Here is a 22,974-nt window from a genome sequence, read left to right on the forward strand (position 1 = left end):
GGAAGATTAGCAACAGATGTTAGGGCTAACTTTCCCTAGCAAAAAAAACGAAAATTATTTTAAAAAAAATCCTAGTAAAGTCTAAAAACAAACAAACAAAAAAGGCCAGAGTTCCTAAAGTATATTAACTGATAAAATGACTTACACAGGTCTGTGCCACATGAAGTAGCACTTTTTCTGAGGGCATACACTCTATGATACAAAGTAAGATCAACTTAAAGAAAAAATTCCTTGAGTATGAGCAGTAGAAAGAAAAAAGTTAATTAAAAATAGATGGACAAAATATTGAATTAAGTGGAATGAAAAATATTAAAGCTGAAATTTAGTATTAAATTTAGTATTTAGTATTAAATCTTTTATTAAATATTTAAATATTTGTCACTGGGAGTCTTCACAAACCTAATGAGAACTGTCAACTCTCCTGGCAGGAGATGATCAGAGAAGCGGCACTCAGGGTGAGCAGAAACCAGCCGGAGGCAATGGCCACTCCATCTTCTGCTACACTTCACTAATAGTGTAAGGGATAAAGAACAGTAATCTTTAGCCACAGAATATAAGATATCACGGACTGGGTAGTAGGGATGGAGAGGGTAGGATGTCGCGGTGATGGAGCCTCCAGACTCTCCAAATGAAGCACTGCAGTCTCCATGCAAGTATGTCAGGGGTTCCAGGTTGGGCTGAGCAGTGTCTGTCTTCAGGATTCAGATACGAGGGGAAGGCCTGGCTGATTCATGGACTGGACACATTTGAATCATAGAAAGCCATAGGGATGTGGATAAAAACTAAAAGTTATTATTTTCAGTTTAAAGACTAAGACTACGCTTTCCAAATTAAAATTAAGTTAAATACCGGACAGCACAAAACAGAGCATTTTCATCATGCAGATAGTTCTATTAGACAGTACTAGTCTAAGATGTGGTTAGCATAACTTAAAAATCCTTACGCTACATAACAAAAATGTAACTAAAAGTGGGGAGAAAGACAGGGATTTCCATTTGAATTTGGCACTTTGAGGGCCTCAGAGCGTACTGTACTAGTTTGGAGCATGTGGACCCAGTTCATGTCAATAGCATGACTGTAAAGGGCATGACATGCAATGACTGAGGGCAGAGGAGACACGGCCGAGGAACTTGCATACAGGTTTTCAAAAAGTGGGAGCTAAATGGACCTTTTAGTGAGTTTATGGAAGAATCCTAAAGATGCTCTTTGAAATAATTTAAGACTTTGGGGGATCTGAAGATAATCCAATAGGAGCTAAGAGCAATGATCAGAGCACTGTGAGTTAATACTGCCAAAGAGACCTTTTTGTATCCTTTTACTAAGGTTATCTGGGACAACATTGGCTTCATAAATTCACATGAATAGAACTGCTATCTAAAGGGAAATCTCTTTGAAAAAGAAGGATACTTCGGACAGAAAATGTCACTGAGCTTTCGAGTTAGATTAGGAAGGAAAAGAGCTGGAATATATAAACCTACTGGAAATTAACCATAGAAAGGAGTTGCTGTGTAGGCAGAGTTGGAAGATTACACAATTGCTAAGTGGATGAATGAGGCTTAGAAAAGGCCTAGTTGTGTGATCAAGTAGAACAGTCTGGGCACTTCTTTTTCCTGTACCTGTGAAGAAAGAGAAACACGTTCAAATTGAAAGACGAGATTTTATTACATAAAACTTTGGTTGGCTATTGAATGTTTGTAGAAATAATAAAAGTTGATGTTATTTTATAATTTCTGTTAATATTGTATTAAGTTGACATTGTTTATTCTAATATCATTAAAGTTGTAAATCAGACTTCTTTGAAGGGAATATGGGAAGGTCACTAAGTGATTACAGAGTTTTCAATAGTAGCAGATTGAACATTTTCTTACATTTATACAAATATACTCAAAAATACTATTTTAAATCAATTCTAGGTGATCCCCCCAGCACCCACAGTTATTTTCTTAGCTTAAGAAGATTACTTAGTCTATAGTGACATCTTGTAATATGTTTCCAGTGAATTATTCAGTCTTGGCAAGAAGGTTAACAAAAAGGGATCTGTGAATGTGACTGTGGGACAACCCCACAGAAAAGCATAGGAGGGGGCATTTCTTCTTAAAAGAGACCTGGTCACAGACAGTAAATATTTTTACTCAAAAATGGTGGTTGGGCACTAATAAATTTTGTTGGGCAAGGAGGAAACAATTATACAATGTTGTGTACCAAAAATTAAAATTAGTGTGAGATATTTTTTCCTTTGGCATTTATCTTCTGCGTGATTTTAATTTAGAAGTAAATTTCATTAATGATTTGTTAATTATCTTTGAGTTGTTACCAGAAATTTATTTCTGCTTTGCTCAGTTCTTTGCAGAGACTTGTAAATTCAGTAACCTCAAAATCAAAAACTTATGCGTGGTTATTTTCACCTGTATAACAGTGCGATTTCTTGTGGAATAATGAAATTATTTTCTTTGCTAACTTATTTTTGCTTTATTTTATTTTGTAACAGATTCTAAAAGTCTTCAACCAGTACAGTTACTTGTAGAATTGATGTTTAGCATAGGTCATTCCAATATTTTGACTATATATTATGTTTTTTGTAGGTTAGTGTATATTCTCTTCAATATCTACTGTTGTCTACAGTTCATAAAGGTATTATGAAACCAAGGTAGATTTACAGAGCAATTTATAGCTTTAAGTGTATTTGTAGAAAAGAAGAAGTATTCAAAATAAATAATCTAGACATTCACTCAAGAAGCAAATAAAAGAACCATAAAATAAATCCAAAAGTGTAGAAGAACGGAAATCAATATAAAGTCTGTATTATTAAAATTGAAATTAAGGGGGCCGGCCCGGTGGCGCAAGCGGTTAAGTGCGCGCGCTCCGCTGCGGCGGCCCGGGGTTCGCTGGTTCGGATCCCGGGCGCGCACCGACGCACTGCTTGGTAAGCCATGCTGTGGCGGCGTCCCATATAAAGTGGAGGAAGATAGGCACAGATGTTAGCCCAGGGCCGTCTTCCTCAGCAAAAAAAGAGGAGAATTGGCGGATGTTAGCTCAGGGCTGATCTCCTCACAAAAAAAAAAAAAAAAAAAATTGAAATTAAAACAAATCATATAATAGAAATTATCCAATGAACCACAAACTGTTTTCTTGAAAACATTCATAAAATATAAAAGTAAACTCTAGAAGGATTGATAAAAAAGATAATGCACACACACAAAAAATTAGGATTTAAAAAGTAGGTGTTAATGGATCTAGTAAAGAGTTAAAGTTAATAAAAGAAGACTACATAACTTTATTTTAGGTGATTTGAAGTCAAAATGAAATGGAAAATTTTTCTACATAACTTTATTTTAGGTGATTTGAAGTCAAAATGAGATGGAAAATTTTATTGAAAATTATAAATGACTAAAATAAGACTTAAAGGAAGAATAAACCCTAAGTATACCAGTTACTATAAAAATTGAAACTGATGGCAAATTTATAACTAATCTAACAGGTCCTAGGCTTTTATGTGATAGTCAGTTTCAAGATACATAAAAAGATGGAAAATGAGTGAATTCATTTTATGAGGCTAGAATATCACAACAGAAGAACTGAGCAACTTGACAAGAATACTTAAACCAAGCAAATAAATAAACCAAACACCCAACAGCCATTATCCAACTTCACTCAGGAATTAAAGTAAATTCAGACATGCTATGTGCAGTTTCTACCAGGAGTGTAAGAATAATTAAATGTTAGAAAATCCATTAATGTAGTTGTCTATATAAACAGATTAAAGTGGATAAATGAACCATCTGATCATCTCGCTACATGCTTCATAAAACTCTCAGTAAAATTAAACATACATCAATGAAAAAACTTCTTACCAATTTTGGAATAAAAGGGAGCTTTCTTAGTATGATTTAGTTTAACTATAACCAACATAGAGCAAATATACTTAATAACAAAAATTTAGAAGATTTATCATTAAAATTAAGAACAAGACAGGGTGTCTGCTGTTGCCATTACTATTCAAAGTGGACTAAAGTGGTACTTTCTAGTCGCATTTAAAAATAAAGAGTATAAAGAAAGACGAAATTGTCATTATTTGCATATGACATGATTTTCTTTATAGAACAGATTAAATACAAAAATTAACTTAAAAAGAAATTCTTTTCTTTAAAAAGAAAAGAATTCAGCAATTTAGCTGGATAAAAAAATCAACATGCTAAACAAATACAATACTAAAGTACAAAATTTTCCATTGAGCCTCACTTATTCAAAATGATATCCAGCAAAAACGAAACAAAACAAAACAAAATTAACAGAAAAACATTTTATTGGCAGAAAAACAAGATAAGTTGTTTATGACATATGTAGATGTGCAATGAATGCAAGTGTTACATTTTCATTAATTTATTCCTTTTATTTATTATTTTTACTGTTTTTAGTGCTATTGTGACTGCCTGAAATGTTTCTTCATTTATTTAGATCTTTAATTTCTCTTAGCAATCTTTTTTAGTTTTCAGTGTGCATGTCTTGCATTTCTTTTATTAAATTTGTTCCTATGTATTTTATTCTTTTTGAGGCTTTTATGAATGAAATTGCTTTTCTAATTTCATTTTTATATTATTTATTTTTAGTATATAGAACATAATTGCTTTTGTTATATTTATCTTGCATTCTACTAGAAAATTATTATACCTTTCAATTCCAGAATTTCCATTTAGTCTTTTAAAAAATATATGTTTTCTATTTCTTTTATTTTTTAAAGTTTGCCATTTTTTTTTGGCTGGGAAAGAATCACCCTGAGCTAACACCTGTTGCCAATCTTCCTCTCTTTTTTTTTTCTCCCCAAAACGCCAGTACATAGCTGTATATTCTAGTTGTAAGTCCCTCTAGTTCTTCTGTGTGAGCAGCAGACAGACGAGTGGTGTGGTTTTGCGCCTTAGGAAGCAAACCTGAGCCGCTGAAGCAGAGCATGCTGAACTGTAACCACTAGGCAATCAGGGCTAGCTCTTCTATTTCTTTATTGATATTCTCTATTTGATGTGTCATTGTTGTCATACTTTCCTTTAATTCTTAGATGTGAGCTTTATTCTTTGAACACGTTTAAAGTTCATTGTTTCCCAGCTTTGAAGTTTTTTGTTATGTCTAACACTTCAGCAGCATCAAAGGCAGTTTCTATTGACTTCTTTTTTCCCTGTGTATAGTCACACTTCCCTCTTTCTTTTCATACTTTCTTTTTTGTTGTTGCAAAATAGATATTGTAGAAGATATATTGTTTCTGATCTCCCTACAGTTATTACTGTTTCTCTTTGTTTCTTCTGACTTCCTCACAATAGGCAGCCACAGATGTTCCTGCTAATTTTTTTCTTTTTTTTTTTTTGCTGAGGAAGATTAGCCCTGAGCTAACCTCTGTGCCAATCTTCCTCTACTTTGTATGTGAGTTGCTGCCACACATGGCTTGATGAGTGATGTAGGTCTGTGCCTGGGATCCGAACCCACAAACCTGGGCCACGGAAGTGCAGTGCAAGGAACTCTAACCATTTGGCCACAGGGCTGGGACCTCTGCTAATTTTTTTTTTATTTCTCATTTTTCTTTTTAAGCTGGTTTCTTATGGACCACTCCTGTGTCAGCATAGCTTAGTAAGCTTGTGTTCAAACACTTTGAGCTGGTAAGTCTTCTACCCTTTGCCAATGGATCCTTGTTTGGGTTGAGGAATGCATTCAAAATTTAGGAAGTCTGCAAGTTGGCCCTGACTTTTATTTTCCCCTCCACTTTCTTGTGTGTCCTCACAGCATGTGCAAAAGCCTCAAATTCATCTAGGGACCTGCAGAAAACTGGAGTTGGTTGTTTCTGGTCTCTTATGAGCATGCATGCAGCCGTGCACATGTGTGCATCCTTCCAGACTGCCAGGGATATGTGGGAGATTATGAAGGCCCACTATGATCATCTTATTCACAGGATCTCCCTCAAAATTTTACGGCTAGTTTGCAAATATGTTGCTTGCTCCATCAGTGTTACATCCTCAGGCTAGCTGGGAAGTTAACTTTTCCCATTTGTTTGCCTTTGAGTTTGCATTTGTTTTCAACCATGCCCCCAGGTTTGGATTTTTTCCCTACTCCTTTCTAAATCAAGTTAGCCATCTTTAGCTTCTGATTTTCATGGCTTTCTCTGCCCTGGTAGAACTGCACTGAAGGTACTAGACATGTGGAGGAGGTGGGAGCAGCCTGGGTTAGAACCACAGCTGTGCGTACCCCAGGTTCAGTAGTTTTTCTAGAATAAACAAATAAACTTTATTTGTTATATGCTTTTGATCCATTTCCAGAGTCTCAATATGATTGTTTTGAAAATATTGTCCAGTTTTATCATTCTTTTAGAGGGAGAGGATTAGCCAAGCTCCTCACACCACCATTGTGGAAGTTCCTCCTGCTGGAAAAATTAGGGGGTCAGAATTGCTGCAGCACCACGTTGTCTGCATGGTCTTATGATGCATTATGAATAGTCTCAAATTCCTAAGGGATTAATGTCACAAAACTTTGACAGAGACCTAGTTGGATGTTCAAAAGGGCATTGGAGGCCTACTGGGTGATGTTGCAGGATGAACAAAGTGCTCAAACTTGAGCTCACATCTGCCCAACATGGAGGGGTAGTGGGAGAAGACCCACATGTCACTCAGAGGTTACCTAAAAGGCTGGCATTCTGGAATTGTTGGCTGACCAGCCACAGGAACATGGTACCTCAATGAATTGATAAATAAATGAGCTCTGACACATCCATTACTGAGTTTGAGATTTGCAGATACGGCAGGTAACTTTGAGTGGACTACGTCATTATCAGATGACTGGCCTCCTGAATGTTACCTAGATGTAAACATGATACAACTTTTACTAATGTATATCATGGAATTCAGTGCGTAATCATATCCAAAAATATGTTTTGTTCATTTTTTAAGGAAAAACATATACTTAAAACAGAGAAACAGGTTTTAATGATATTTGCGAAGTTTTGTGCTATGAAGTACATGTGAATTCTGTCCTTTTTTCAGTTCCTCAGACGGGATATACTCCCTCTGTTTAGCCAGTGTTTGCATGTAGCGTGTTCTCTTTTCCCAGTTAATTCCTCATCTTACCTCAGAATGCAGGTCTGTCTTCACTTTCTGGGAATCTTTCCTTGGTTTCCCTGACTTGGTCCATTCCTCTTATCATTTGTTATCATAGCACCGTGTGTTTCTAAATTCAGCATTTATGACAGTATGTGTTCAGTCATACGAATCTTTTAATTGACACTAAACTCCACCGGAACAAAGATTGTATCCCAACTTCCCTACTTTTAATTTGCTCTACGATGATATTCTCAGTTCTTAGTAACAAACCTGAAATATAGTAAGTGCTCAATAAATATCTATTTATTGAATGAAAGAATGAATAACTGAACAAACTTTAAGAGACTTGAACATTTTCTAAGAGACAGATAATAATGTTTATTAAATTTAACTTAAAAATCAAATTTGAAAGAAAGAGACAGATTTGTAGATGTCTACTTTTCTTTCTGTAGCACCACGTGCTTGGCAGGTTCCTTGTAGTCCATAACGCCCACTTGCAACAACCCATGTGATGTGAACCACCCAGAATATGACCCAAACCGAACTGTGCATCTCAACACCATCCATCCCACATCTGTGTTGTCTCCCTTTGTGAGTGGCTCCACTTTATCTCCTCCTGGTCACACTTCTTTGATTAATCCTGATTGCCTCCATGCTATCCTTGTTATTTTCACTCCTCTCCATTCTCACCCCTACTGCCGTTGTTCAGGTGACCGAAGTCATCTGTCATCATTGGGAAATTTTCCTAAATGCCATTTTAACCACATCACTCTCATGTTTAAAATCCTTCACTAGCTTGAAAAACAAGACAATTCTTCAATATAGCACACATAAACAGGGCTCAGCAATTTCTCCTGCCTTGTCTCTTTTCTTTTCTTTGGCTCCTAAGCTTCAGTATCCACTTCCCTCTTATAGGTTTCTGTACATCTTCTACCTGTCTTAACACTAATTTTCTAGTATGTTTTACTAGGTGGTAAGGCAAATACTCTCTCCAATACTCTTTAGCAAAGACATGTAGGATCTTATGCTTTTATTTTTTCAGATAAAATTTAAAATAAGTACGTCAAGTCTACCTAAACTTTTTGTAGAACTAGGAGGCTGCTACTCAAAATACACCTCTGCCCTCCTCCACCATTTTGTGTATGTGATGCAATGGATTCTTCAGTTTCTAGCAAGAACAAAGGAGATGCTGTTGGGAGTCTAGTTGCCTTAGTCTCTGATCTGCTTCTCTTGCAAGTACAGTGTCTGTTTCCAGGCTGAAATATCTCCCCAGGCAAACATATCACTCTGCTAAGAGAGAATTTCTCAGGTTACTGTCATACGACTAAATGCTGTTGCTGCCTGAAACTCAGTAAAACCGGTGTTAACAAATGGTTCTCTAATTAATTATCATATTTTGAATGTTTTCATTTGTATTTACAATATTTGCAGATATCCTCTTATAGTCTTATTAGTTTCCTTCTCCTTGTGTTTTGGGCTGTGTATTTTGAAGCCACTTCATCTGCTTTCTTCTTTGAAGGACTTTAAAATTTCTCTTCAGCAGTTATCATTTCCAGCATGATAATGAATTTATATATCACTTTTTTAACACACATTTTTAAATATTTTAAGAGTTTTGGAGATATGAGCTCAATGTTTATGCTCTCTACCACCTTGATTTAATCTAGTTTTCTATAAACATCATAATTTAACCTATTTTTCAAACTGATTCCATTTTATATTGTGCTTTTATGATCAGTAAGATACAATTTGAAATAAATAATTTCTTTCCTTTCTTTTCATCTCCCTCCCCAGGTTTTGGTGAAGTAATATGGAACTTAATTCTTTGATTATTATTAACTTTTTTCTGAAATATTAAATAAGTGTGTTAAAGTTTACAAGTACATTTTAAACAATTATTTAGAGTTAACTATATATTTTAAAAATAATTTTAGACCAGTGTTTCTTGCATCATTTCTTGAGTTCTTCATTCAGGTTAATTTTTGGTTTTATTCAGATAATTTGTTTCATAAAGGAGGGAGATATGTGGCATATTCTTTGAGTTGGTAAGTGTTCAAACATGGATTAATTTTGCCCTTGTCAGAGAATAATAATTTTCCTGAATAAAAAATGTTAGAATTATCTCATTACCTCAGAATTCTGAAATGTTTTCCTATGGCATTGCACATGAGGTATCTGAAACCAATGTCATTCTCTTCTTTGTAAACAGCCAGTATTTGTCTGAAACTTTGTAAGATTTTTCTTTATCCTTGGAATTCAGAAACAATACTGGGATGAGACTGAGTGTGGACCTTTTTCAATAACTTTTATCACTATTCTGTGAGTCCACTGTGTAATAAAAGTAGAGGTTTTAGCTTAGCTTTTGTTTTGTTTTCTCCAAAGGACTTCTATCTCTCAAATGTTAGTGTCTGGCAAATTTCTTGGCACTAGGTGGACTCTGACTGCGTGTTACTTGAATGAATATATGAAAACCAAACAAAGGAATGGCATTTAGGCTGCCTTCAGGCTGCCACAGCAAGCATCAACACAAAGAGCAAAAATAAAGACTCAGCACAGTAATTAATTCTCCCATGAAGACTCCAGTCCCCTAGAGTCACTTCCCTGCCTCCAAAGAAATTCCTCTCTAGTGATACCCCTCCAAGAGGACACCAGTGCTCCTAGATCATGAACTATGAAGGGAAGTTTGCCTGATTGTCCTTCATACCCAGAATGAAGCTTACCCACTAACCTGTAGACACACTCAACTCATTAGGAGTAGGAGTGGGAATCCAAGGCCCCTGTGTGTTCCTTCCAGATCCACTCACACAACATGAGTGAAAATCTACCTGCCTCCCAGTTCACCATTTCCAGGTCAGGCCCACTCATGGACCCTCTCAACGGTAACAACGGAAACTGAGAAAAAGGACATTTTCTTTAGATTATCTGATAACCTGTGTTGCCACTGTTTCTCCTTTTTCACTATGGATTATGGGGATTTGCCTGTGAATTATACAGCTATCCTCAGGATGCATAGTATCTTCTGATAATGATTTTGAGAAGAGCAGAATGAAGAGACAGAGGGGAGACTGAGGAGACAGAGAGAGCAGGCAGGACAAGTGAGAAGAGTTAAAAGTAGACTCCACAGGAAAAAATAATGGGTAAGTTGAGAAAGACAGGGAAAACCAAGAAGAGAGAGAAAGAAAAGCCAGGAAGCTGATGGGAGGAGGAGAAGACCACAGAGAGATAAGGATTGGAGAGACTGCTGGATAAGCCATTGGGCACATTTGAGGACTTTCCATCACTTCTTTTTACAGAAGAGAACATTGATAACCTAAGCGTGCACTTGATTTTTGCAAGGCCAAAATGTACTAAATTTTCCAGTCAGCCAGACCACAGACTGCAGACTTTGTCATAAGCCAAGACTCCTTTCATAGTAGTTGGCACAACAAAGGTGGTTAGGACGATGCAGACAAGAGCAGGCAGAAAACCTGGAAGGCAGATAGTGGGAGAAGTGGAGGGGAAATGAGAGACCCTGTGGGAAGCCTGTGTCTGAGTGGAGTTTCTCTGACAAGGAAGTGGGCAGAGGGAGAGGCTTATCTGTTTGTATGGCAAGGGAAGTCAGATGAGAGTGCGAGAGGGTTTGGAGGGGAGCCAATATCTGAATTCTGAGGGTAACTTGTCCTTCTGAGGCATTCTTCACCTAACAGAGCTTCAATGCTGCTCCTGCTACTTCTGCTCTTCAAGAGACTTCTCTGTTATGGAGCAAGCACAGTGGGTAAGAAGAGCCCAGGTGGAAAGATACTGAGGTTGGGCACAGCGGGGTGGAGAAGTTCTGGGGAGGACCTGGGGGGAGAGAAAAATGCTCCTACAGCATGCCCTTGGAGTCTGCATGCTAGGTTACTCCCAGGCAAAGTATCCTTGCCTCCAGTCTCAATTTCTCTCTCTGATTTTGGGGAGAGGAGGCTGGCCTAGGGGGAAGGGGACATGAGCATATATGTAACCTGTGTAACTATCTCCATCCTTTCCCTCCTATGTAGGCTGTCTTCTCCCATCCTTTCACACTCTCTCTGCTGGTCATTCTCTCTTTCAGCTCCTCTGCACCTAGGATTCCATCATTCAGCATCAGAAGAGCCCCTCTCCTACCGCTTCATCCAGATCTCCTCATTTGCCAACCACAGCTGGGCACAAACCCAGAGTTCAGGCTGGCTGGGCGAGGTGCAGACTGAGGTCTGGGACAGTGTCTTGGGCACCATCCGCTTTCTGAGACCTTGGTCCCAGGGTAACTTCAGCAAGGAAGAGTTGAAGAATCTCCAGGCACTATTGCAGTTGTATATGCATGGTTTCACTAAGCAAGTACAGGCCTTTGCCAGTCAGTTTCAGTTTGAATGTGAGTTTCTTGTTCCAAGCTGGTATTTACCTGAGGGCTTTGACCACCTGCCAAAAGGGTAGATGGTGTATGGGCTCTGACTGTCATCCAACCTTCCTGACCTTATTTCCTGTCCCCTTTGGCTCATGCTCTCTCCTCTGATTCACGCATCACTACCATTCCCACTCTTCTCCCCACCCTACTACATACACAGAAGGGCCTGCAAGTACTTATCTCTTCACACCCCTGAATATACTCTCATTTTCTGGATCCTTGGAATAGTTGTCTCCTTTTGATCTTCTGCTCTCCATCCCTGGCCTTAGAAACAGCCTTTCCACACCAAGACTCTGACCCCCTTTCTCCCTGATCTGAGTGTTCCCATGGCCTGGCCTGGAACTAGCCACTCCCAAGTGGGCTTTTCGAGACCCGTCTCCTATCTTCCTAGCAGCCTTCCTATCTAGGCCCTCCACATCAATTATTTCCAAATTCCTTTACTACCTTCACATTTTCTTCCCACAAATTTACTTCCTGTTTCCCTCACCAACTCTAGTCTCCCATGTGATTCCCCAGAAAATTTTCCATCCTTTGAATCTCTTTACTTTCTAGGTTGTTTGCTTTCCCTCCCTGGAATTCTTTCCATATTGATTCTCTCTTCCTTGTCCACCCTCAGACCCCTTTGAGCTCCAGATATTATCCAGCTGTCAAATGCATGCTGGGAAGGCCTCAGGAAGCTTCCTATATGGGGCATATCAAGGATCAGATTTCCTGAGTTTCCGAGGAAATTCCTGGAAGCCATCTCCAGGAGCAGGGAGTCAGGCTCAGAACGTCTGTAGGGTGCTCAATCACTACCGGATTGTTAAAGAAATTGTGCAGAACCTTCTCAGCGACACCTGCCCTGGATATCTGGCAGGCCTCGTTGAAGCAGGGAAGTCAGATCTGGAACGACAAGGTGAGCCCAACCCTCTTCCTCCTCCTATTCTTAGTGCTTTAACTCTTGTCTTTGAGTTTTTTGCTCTTTATCACCCTTTTGAAATATGTAATAAGAGGCCCGAGGATGAGGTGTATGAGTTTAGAATTGTTTCTGAGACAAGAGAAAGAAGTGATTACTCAATCTGCTAAGGCACCCTGAGTCACTGAGCTCTGGCCTAGGGTGCCCCACTAAATTCCATTTCTCCACATCTTCTTGTCTCTAGTGAAACCAGAGGCTTGGGTGTCCAAAGGCCCCAGTCCTGGTTCTGGCCATCTGCTGCTGGTGTGCCATGTCTCTGGCTTTCATCCAAAACCTGTGTGGGTGATGTGGATGCGGGGTGAGCAGGAGCAGCCAGGCACTCAGCGAGGTGACATCCTGCCCAATGCTGATGGGACATGGTGTCTCTGAGTAACCCTGGATGTGGCGACTGGGGAGGTGGCTGGCCTGACTTGTCGAGTGAAGCACAGCAGTCTAGGAGGCCATGATCTAATCATCCACTGGGGTGAGAAAGGACTGGGGCCCAGCTGGGAAATTATAGTCTTCCTGTAGTGCTAGGGCTAATGAGTGAGGAGCTTGGGAAATGGGTAACAATGCTATGAACAAGAGGATAAAAGTGGGAGAATCCAAATAAAGAAGGGTGGAGAACTACAGCAGTTAAATTTCAAGACAAGGGAAGTAGGACATTAGAGGTACTAAAGAGAAAAGAAAGAAAGACCTAGTGATTTGAAGAAAGAGAGAGGGAGGGGGGCGATCAGGGACATAGACTCAGGAGGAATTGAAATGAGGGTTCTGGAAAGTACACATGAAAACTCTGGAAAGGCCCCGTCCCTGTGAAATGAGAAGCATTAACAGGTAGAATAGAAAGTGCTTTATAGATTTACATCCTTATTTTATCCCCAACCAGATGGATACTCCATTCTCCCGATATTGATCTGTTTGACTGTAATAATTACCCTGGTCATGTTGGTTGTAGTTGACTCGTGGTTTAAAAAGCAGAGGTGAGCCTGATTCTTCAACTTCTTATCAACTCATTCTTCTTTCCTCTATCTTCTTTTTTTTTCCCCTTTTCTCTCTGATTTGCCTTCTTTGAGATCAAGATTCTCTTCTTCTCCCACAGCTCAAATCAGAACGTCATTTCTCCCCGTGAACCCAATCCTGTATTTTCCATAAGAGCCAACATTCAAGACCCCACGAGTCCAGGACATCAGCTCTGCTTGACACAGGAATTGTGGATCAAAAACAGGTTCTCGAAGAATTGGAAAACAAGCCTAAAGCAACTCTGGTGACATTAATTTTACCTTACACATATAATCGTCTTCTGCTTCTTCTCAAGGATGATTCATACCTGTGAATAAAATATGATTTTGTTAAAACAGCTTGCTCTGGCAGAGATCCTGAATGCTTTGGAAATTTTTTTTTCATCTTCCAGCAATATCTTTCCGCTTAGGCCACATGTTCACCACTATTGATCCTTCTTACTCTAATTCAGACGCCTCTTTCTCATGGATGCTTCCCTGGATTGTGCAATTGAAAGCTTTTCTGTACTCTCAAAAGTGGACTGATCTTCCTAAATACACTCATCTTTTCCTATTTTGGACAGCAGTTATTTAGGTTTTTACTCTTCTTTGTTCTCTCAGTTGCTTGAAAGCAGGATTTAGGTGTTTGTACTTGTATTTGTGACCAAAAGCTTTACATGGATTCAGAGCCGGCTTTAGGGGAATGTGACTTGTGCAGTTGTTGCCATCTTGAAATTCTCAATAATCTTTGAAGAAGAGATACTGCGTTTTCATTTTGTACTAGCCCCACAAATTATGTAGCTGGTTTGGCATGAATGAGATATTTCTTAATAAATGCTGACTGAAAGAAATTTATTGTCAAATTAAGTGATGTTGTCTTAATCCACAACCTCTCTGACATCTCTGTGTTATTTGGCTGTGTTCTTATCAACACTCGTCCTCTCTCCCTTTGTCTCTCATCCCAGGTGAAAGAGGCAGGTAAGTGCTTCAGACTTCACAGGAACTGGGATGTTTGTGCATCTTTAGAGATATTTAAAGACAATAAATAACATATGAGATGTCTCCTGTCAGAGTGAGGACGAAGTTGGACAGGCATTCCTACTTCTCTGAGATTGTTTGTGACTATGTGTGTCTTTGTGGATGCACGTATTCAGGGGAGAAATTAGTATTTGAGCAGTTAGGAAGAGGACGTGGGGACTGAGGATAATTTGGAGGAGCAGAGCCAAGGCAATGAAGGAAAAGAATGCTCAGATACCAGCTAAGCCATTTGTTTACTTTTGTTTATTATTTTGGTTTATTATTATTTATAATTTGATTTCCCCTTACTTTTTAAATATGGATTTTAAAATTATCTAATCACTTTAATTGAGATATATTTAATCAAGCCTGTTGGAGAGCAGGAAGCTGTTTAGGTGCAGAGTTTATACTGATGTTCAGCCAACACCTTTCCTTGGATGGGATAATTGAAAAGATTCTGTATGTTTCTTAGTGGAAATATATAACTTCATATAGGGCATTTTTAAGTTAACAGGGTTCCATGATCACCTACCCAGCTGTACTCTTACCCATGAATGAGGAATTTGAGCCAGCTCTTTCACTGTTGAGAGTCCATCCCCTTCTGTATGACATGTTCAGACAGCCTATCCAGAGGCAAGCCACCAGAGTCCAGAGAGGAAGGCAGCTTTTTAAAGGGTTATTTGGAGCAATAAATGATGACAGTCAAGGTTCCATTCCAGAATAGAAGGCCATAAGGGGTGACCTCTATCAAAATAAAGAGGCTCAAGTAGAGACCTTTTAGTTTCTAGCACAGATGTGCAAAAATATTTATGATGTTTCCTATTTGAATGAACTTTTCCCCAGTACACCAATTTTTTGTTCACAATAATTCTTGGACTCCTAATCTGGCTCAGGCTAACTTCTCTGGCCTCATGTCTACTCTTTCCTTCACTGTATATTACACTTTTGTGACACTAGACTTCTTTTTGTGCCTCAATTACACAAACCTTCTTCTCAGCTCAAGGCTATTATGTCTATTTTTCCCTCTGCCTGGACTATTCTTCACCCAGGTCTTCCGTGGATTATTTTAGGACACCTTTCAGCTCTCAGCTCAAGTGTCATCCTCAGAGAGGGGCCTTTCCTGATCAGTCTAGCTAAAGTAGCACACTCTACCTCAGACATATTCTATTCCACTACTCTTTAATTATTTGTTTTTAATACTAAATTTAATTGAAATCATCTCACTGGTATTATGTATTTAATATCTTTTTCTTCTAAAATATAAGCACTGTGATATCATGGATTTTATCTATCTTGATCACATTTGTATTTCAGTGCCTAGACTATCGTTTGACATATAGTATATTACTAAAAGTATTTTTGTTGAATAAACAAAATATATGAACTTTGATTTGCTAAGAAAGGTCTTAGAGATACCAGTCTCTAACAGATTGGCCACATATTTTTTTTTTAATTTTTTAAAATTTTTTGTTTATTGTAGTAACATTCGTTTATAACAATGTATAAATTTCAGGTGTACAACATTATACTTCTATTTCTGCATAGATTACATCATGTTCACCACCCAAATACTAATTATAACCCATCACCACACACATGTGCCAAATTAACGCTTTTGCCCTCCTTCCTCCCCCCTTCCCCTACAGTAACCACCAATCCAATCTCCGTCTCTATGTGTTTGTTTATTGTTGTTATTATCTACTACTTAATGAGTGAGATCATTCGGTATTTGACCTTCTCCCTCAGACTTATCTCACTTTGCACAATACCCTCAATTTCCATCCATGTTGTCACAAATGGCTGGATTTCATCGTTTCTTATGGCTGAGTAGTATTCCACTGTGTATATATACCACAGCTTCTTTATCCATTCGTCCCTTGATGGGCACTTAGGTTGCTTCCAAGTCTTGGCCATTGTGAATAATGCTGCAATGAACACAGGGGTGCATGTATCTTTATGTATTGGTGTTTTCAAGTTCTTTGGATAAACACCCAGCAGCGGAATATCTGGATCATATGGTAGTTCTGTCCTTGATTTTTTGAGGAATCTCCATACTGTTTTCCATAGTGGCTGCACCAGTTTGCACTCCCACCAGCAGTGTATGAGAGTTCCCTTCTCTCCACATCCTCTCCAACACATGTTGTTTCCTTTCTTGTTAATTATAGCCATTCTGACGGGCATGAGGTGATATCTCATTGTAGTTTTGATTTGCATTTCCCTGGTAGTTAATGATGTTGAACATCTTTTCATGTGTCTGTTGGCCATCTGTATATCTTCTTTGGAGAAATGTCTGTTCACGTCTTTTGCCCATTTTTTAATTGGGTTGTTAGTTTTTTTGCTGTTGAGATGCATGTGTTCTTTATATATTTTGGAGATTAAGCCCTTATCAGATGTGTGGTTTGCAAATACCTTCTCCCAATTGTTAGGTTGTCTTTTCGTTTTGTTGATGGTTTCCTTTGCTGTGCAGAAGCTTTTTAGTTTGATGTAGTCCCGTTTGTTTATTTTTTCTATTGTTTTTCTTGCCCAGTCAGACATGGTGCTTGAAAATATGTTGCTAAGACCAACGTCGAAGAGCGTACTGCCTATGTTTTCTTCTAGAAGTTTCATAGTTACAGGTCTTACATTCAAGTCTTTAATCCATTTGGAGTTAATTTTTGTGTATGGTGTAAGATAATGGTCTACTTTCATTTTTTTGCATGTGGCTATCCAGTTTTCCCAACACCATTTGTTGAAGAGACTTTCTTTTCTCCATTGTTTATTCTTGGCTCCTTTGTCAAAGATTAGCTGTCCATAGATGTGTGGGTTTATTTCTGGGCTTTTGATTCTATTCCATTGATCTGTGTGTCTGTTTTTGTGCCAGTTCCATGCTGTTTTGGGTCCTATAGCTTTGTAGCATATTTTGAAATCAGGGAGTGTGATACCTCCAGCTTTGTTCTTTTTTCTCAGGATTCCTTTAGCTATTCAGGGTCTTTTGTTGTTCCATATAAATTTTAGGAGTCTTTGATCTATTTCTGTGAAAATTGTTGTTGGAACTTTGATAGGGATTGCATTGAATCTATAAGTTGCTTTAGGAAGTATGGACATCTTAACTACGTTAATTCTTCCAATCCAAGTGCATGGAATATCTTTCCATTTCTTTGTGTCTTCTTCAATTTCCTTCAACAATGTTTTATAGTTTTCAGTGTACAGATCTTTCACCTCTTTGGTTAAATTTATTCCTAGGTATTTTATTCTTTTTGTTGCAATTGTAAATGGGATTGTATTCTTAATTTCTCTTTCTGCTACTTCGTTGTTAGTGTATAGAAATGCAACTGATTTTTGTATGTTGATTTTGTATCCTGCAACTTTACCATATTTGTTTATTACTACTAAAAGTTTTTTGGTGGATTCTTTAGGGTTTTCTATATATAAAATCATGTCATCCGCAAATAGTGACAGTTTCACTTCTTCCTTTCCAGTTTGGATCCCTTTTATTTCTTTTTCTTGTCTGATTGCTCTGGCTAGGATTTCCAGTACCATGTTAAATAGAAGTGATGAGAGTGGGCATCCTTGTCTGGTTCGTGTTCTTAGAGGGATAGCTTTCAGTTTTTCACCATTGAGGATGACATTAGCAGTGGGTTTGTCATATATGGCCTTTATTATGTTGAGGTACTTTCCTTCTATCCCCATTTTATTAAGAGATTTTATCATGAATGGATGTTGTATCTTGTCAAATGCTTTCTCTGCATCTATTGAGATGATCATGTGATTTTTATTCTTCATTTTATTAATTTGGTGTATCACATTGATTGATTTGCGAATGTTGAACCATCCCTGCATACTAGGAATAAATCCCACTTGATCATGGTGTATATGTTTCAGTTTTGAATACTTATTTTGTATTCAAGTATTATTAAAGAAGTTTTACTTCTTTTTGCTATTAACACAACTCTGCTGCTCTCATTCACATTCATCAGGTGATTATTTTCATACCTAAAGAATTTTCAGTATAAATTAAGTAATAATAATAGGACATATTATTTTTTTAAAAAGCAGCCAGAGTCTAGTTATTATTTTTACCAATTGAAACAATTTGTGTGCAATAAATGTTTCAGAACCTCCTATCTTTACTTAAACTTTTTATTGAAGTGTAATGACCATTCAAAAAGTGCATAATCATAATTATAAAGTTCATTGAGTTATCACAAAGAGAACATATCTATGTTATGCAACTCAGGTCAAGAAGTAGAATATCACTAGCACCTCAGAAAAATTACTTATGACACTCCCAAAATTGCTCCAACTCTCATCCCTAAACATAAACTCTATCCTGATTTCTAACATCACACTTTGTTTTTCTGTCTCTCTGTAATAGTTTACCTTCTCCCTAAAGAATATCATTCATCATCTCCTTGTATGGTGACAAATTATTCCAGTTTTTTCTTTTCTAAAAAAGTATTTACCTTCAGTTGTGATGGATATTTTCACTCAGGATAGAATTCTAGACCTTCACTTTTATTGTCTTAGTATGCTGAAAACAACATCATATTGCTTTCTGGCTCACATTGTGTTTTTTTGAAAATTCAGATGTTAGTCTAATTATTGCTCTTCTCTATGAAATTAGTGTCTAGTCTCTGGCTATTTTTAGCATATTCTCAGTGTCTTTGGTTTTCAGTAGTTTGACTAAGATGTGCTTGGTATGACTTTCTTTTTGTTAATTTTCCCCTGGTTCAATGGAATTCTTGAATTTCAGTTTCCATTTTGGAGAGTTCTCAGTCCTTATTGCATTTCCACTGTTATCTATTCTATTCTCTCTCCTATCATTTTGTGACTCCAGCTAAACCTATGTTTGACCTTTTCATGATATTCCCTCAATTGCATACTTTGTTTTTATATTTTCCAAACTTTCGTCCCTCCAAAATTCATTCTGGATATATTCTTCTAATATATCTCCCAGATGACTAATTCTCTCTTCAGTGGGGTCTTATTGCTATTACATCCATCTATTGATTGTAAGCTGCTATCATTGTATTATGCTCTTATAGAATTTCCATTTGTTCTTTGTTACTTCCATTTCTCTGCCAAAATTCTCCATCTTGTTTTTATCTCCTTGAACATGTTAAGCCTACTTATTTTAAAGTCCATGCTTGATAACACCATCTCCTGGGACCCTGGTAAGTCAGTGACTATTCTCTGTTGTTCTTTTTTTCCATTCCAAGTTCTCTTCATTTTTCCTTGTCTCTTCATATTTCTGGGTGGTTTCTCTTTTGTTTTTGCTTATGAGTACTGTTTATTTACATTTAAAAATATGGAAATGATTTGGGGCTTAGTAGTATAATGTTATCTTCCACCAGAATCACTTAAGAACAATGGCAATACAAAATTATCTTATTAATTTTGGAGATTAAGATAATTTGAAACTTTGTTGCAATCTCTGCAAAGGTTCCTCTCCTTCTGCTTCACATTTACTCCTAGGATGCAGCCATTTAAGGTTGTAACTCAAAATTCAGGCTCCAATGATATCTTTGACGATTTATGAGTCTGCTGAAATCTTCAGTTAGCTTCCCAGTCTCTTTGGCTGTCTCTTGTGGAATCAGCTGATGCCTCTAGGGGAAAAGCAGCCCCAAATGCAGGGCTCACCTCTGTGAGTTTCTGTCTTCTCCCAGATATTGACCCAGTAATTCATCTCTCCTTTGGTGGTTCTTCAATGCCTTGAGGCATATTTTACCTTATATTTTTCTTGCTTTTGCTAGTTGTCCTTGACAAGAGAGTTGGTCAAAATTGGGCAGTCTACCGTTTGTAGAAGCAGAAAATTCAGACACACAATATCTTTAGCAAGGTGTAGTTATATTCCTCTGTCTTGTGAAAAGACTGGAGGTATGCCATTCAGGGTTGTTCTGGCGTTCCATTGTTTAGGGACTTGGTTCCCAGTTTCCTCTCTTGTTTTGGGGCTTTCTGTGTTTTTTGTTTTGCTTTGTTTCTTTTGTTTCAGTTTTTACCATGCTTGGTCCTCATTCCAAAGGTCATCCCATATTCTGAAATGGTTGCCAGTGGTCCTTCCATCAAATGCACATTTTAGCTGGCAATAAGAAGGGAGGAAGCTGAGCACACCCACCTCCCACTGCTTCAGATCCACTTCACAGAAATTATCCACTCCATTGGTTGGCTGCAGTCACATAACCCTAACCAGCTAATAGGGTGCCTAAGTGATGTAGCATTTATTCTGCCCAGCTAATAATTAGAGAGTTGACTTATTCTAGAGGAAATGGAAAATAAACTCTGGGAGACAACCAAGGGTATAACCTCATTTGGTAATTTATCTATCCATTTAGATATGTCAATGTGTAGTTGGTAATGAGTTTCACTTGAATAGGTAATCTGGAAATAACATTGCTCAAAGGTCAAAGACTATAAGTGCTTTTCTCAGGACACTTTATGTGAAAATTAGGGCTCAGACTTGTTTTAAATATTTTCCTGTCTAAAGTCATATCTGATATTTTCTCTGAGGTAGAATTGGTTGTCCATTGAGGATGAAAAGGGTTATAGTTAGGCCAACAAGTGCCCATCTCTTAGAATGGAACCAAAATAATATCTCAAGAAGAATGCTGGTACTCTCTATGGATGGTATCAGCCTTCAGGGAGCAAACCTGAGATGCAAACAGCAATTCTTCAGTAGATCTCCAAAAGCCACGAGAAATTTCCAATTGGCAATTCCACCACAGCTCAACTAATTATTAAAGTTACTGCTCTGCATTTAACAAATAATATAAAGTTGTTGTACATAAGGTGTATGTTAGAGTACACAATCTGAAAGTTGCTGCTGCTCAAAAATAATTATATTAGTTCAACATAAGCAATATTTATGGGAGACTTTGAGTCTATTCATTCATATAGATAATGTAAAATCTACCCGTGAGTTTGCCAGAACATCAGAGAGCTGCACTCTGGACCAGATCATATTGCGTTGTGTAGAGATATTTTCCTCGTGTTTTACTTGAGGCTGATATAATCACCTTACTTTAAGAGACTTAAAACAACTAGGCCTGTGCACCTTGTAAAATTTACTGAACAAACTTTCCCAAGAACATTGTTCACTGAACCAAATAGTTTCTTCTTTATAAGAACTAATGTGACAAATTACTCTGTGGCCTCAGGACCAGGAATAGATATACTTTTCCCAAACAACTCATTTGTCTATATCTTCTAGACACAGTAATTAATCTTATCTTAATATAACATCTTATAGTTCTCTAATAATTTACAGCCCACATATAGCCAGTGTATAGGGTATCATGACACTTTTTTAAATTTATTCCATTCTCAGCTTCATCGTAGCTTACCTACCATATATTCCCTTGGATTCTATTCCTATTTTATTAATGATATATTTTAAATTTTAGGTGCATATTTTTGTAAGTCATTTTCAATTATTTTTAGGGCTTAAAATTTATTGTAAATTTAAGCATGGGTTTGTAAGCAGCTTCATGATTTTGGGGACTTCTGCTTTTTTAGTAATAACTAAGGTGCTGAAACTTTGTTTCTCTACTGTAACCCAGTGGTAAAATATAGACATTTAACCCAATCCGTACCCTTTGATGATTACAGAAACCCTGACATTTTCAATCAGAATGTTTTGATGTTGAAGATATTTTGATTCTGTGATTACAAATAAAAGAATTTTATATAATATATATTTTTGTGATTTTTTTCCTGAGGAGGTAACTTTGCATGGTGCAACCCATTATCCCGTTTCAGTCTCTTTCTTCTATAGAGCACAATTAAAAAAAGTTTTCCAATTTTTGCTTTGTTGTGTTGTGCTTTGTCTTTAGAATCTTTTGTGCAGATTGTTGAGTTAATCATTCTCCTCCATTTACAGGCTCATGGATATCATTTGGTCTGAGTAGACTTCCTCCACAAACTGCCTGATTCATTTATTTATCACCATTTCCTTCTCTTCGCCACATTCTTCTAATGTATTAATGTGTTACGCTTTTGTTCTATGTGTTCTTATAAAATGTAGTGTTGTTTCATGTGTACAATTTTAATTTCCACAAAAGATATTATCCTATATGCTTCTTCTATTAATGTATTTCATTCAGCACTCTTTTAAAGATTTTCCAAATTACTCTGCGTCTAGTCTATTGTTTCTACCTGTAGCATAGAATCCTATAGTGTGCATCTACTGAATTTACTTATGTATTCCCATAGAGATGAACATCTGTCATGCTTCCAACACATCACTGCCATAAAAATGCTGTGATAACCATCTTTATATATGTTCCCTCTGGAGCTGGGTAAATATTTTCTATTATGCATATTCAGAAGTGGGAATGCAGGGTCAACAGGCACATCATTAGACAGGCTACTGCCACAAACTCTACAGAATTACTTCACCACCATCAATGAGTGGGGATTGCCAGCTATCCCACATCCCTGCAAACACTGGGCTTCTGCAGCTTTCTGATTTTGCCAATTTGAGGCTATAAAATGAGATCTTGTCTTAATTTGCATTTCTTAATTACCAATGGGTTTGATACAACTTTAATTTCAACAAAAGGTGTTACATATATGTTT

At 37.5% G+C, this 22,974-nt stretch overlaps 1 protein-coding gene across 3 annotated transcripts; it reads left to right on the forward strand.

The window, feature by feature from the left end:
- The first annotated feature begins 10,587 nt into the window (after nt 1-10,587).
- On the forward strand, nt 10,588-14,114 carry LOC131403223 (T-cell surface glycoprotein CD1e, membrane-associated-like). 3 transcript variants are annotated; one of them, XM_058537513.1, is made up of 6 exons: nt 10,588-10,827; nt 11,143-11,439; nt 12,089-12,367; nt 12,612-12,725; nt 13,293-13,386; nt 13,542-14,114. In XM_058537513.1, exons 1-6 carry the CDS (start codon nt 10,767-10,769, stop codon nt 13,672-13,674), a joined length of 978 nt encoding a protein of 325 aa, XP_058393496.1. In that variant the 5' UTR covers nt 10,588-10,766; the 3' UTR covers nt 13,675-14,114. The 3 variants fall into 3 exon arrangements, 2 of the variants coding, with proteins under 2 accessions (XP_058393496.1, XP_058393497.1); XM_058537514.1 differs by lacking the exons at nt 11,143-11,439; nt 12,089-12,367; XR_009219307.1 differs by lacking the exons at nt 10,588-10,827; nt 11,143-11,439; nt 12,089-12,367 and having other exon boundaries at nt 12,673-12,890; nt 13,506-13,621.
- The last annotated feature ends 8,860 nt before the right edge of the window (nt 14,115-22,974 follow it).

Source organism: Diceros bicornis, chromosome 4 (assembly GCF_020826845.1).
Source record: "Diceros bicornis minor isolate mBicDic1 chromosome 4, mDicBic1.mat.cur, whole genome shotgun sequence".
In the NCBI taxonomy this organism is placed as follows: Eukaryota; Metazoa; Chordata; class Mammalia; order Perissodactyla; family Rhinocerotidae; genus Diceros; species Diceros bicornis.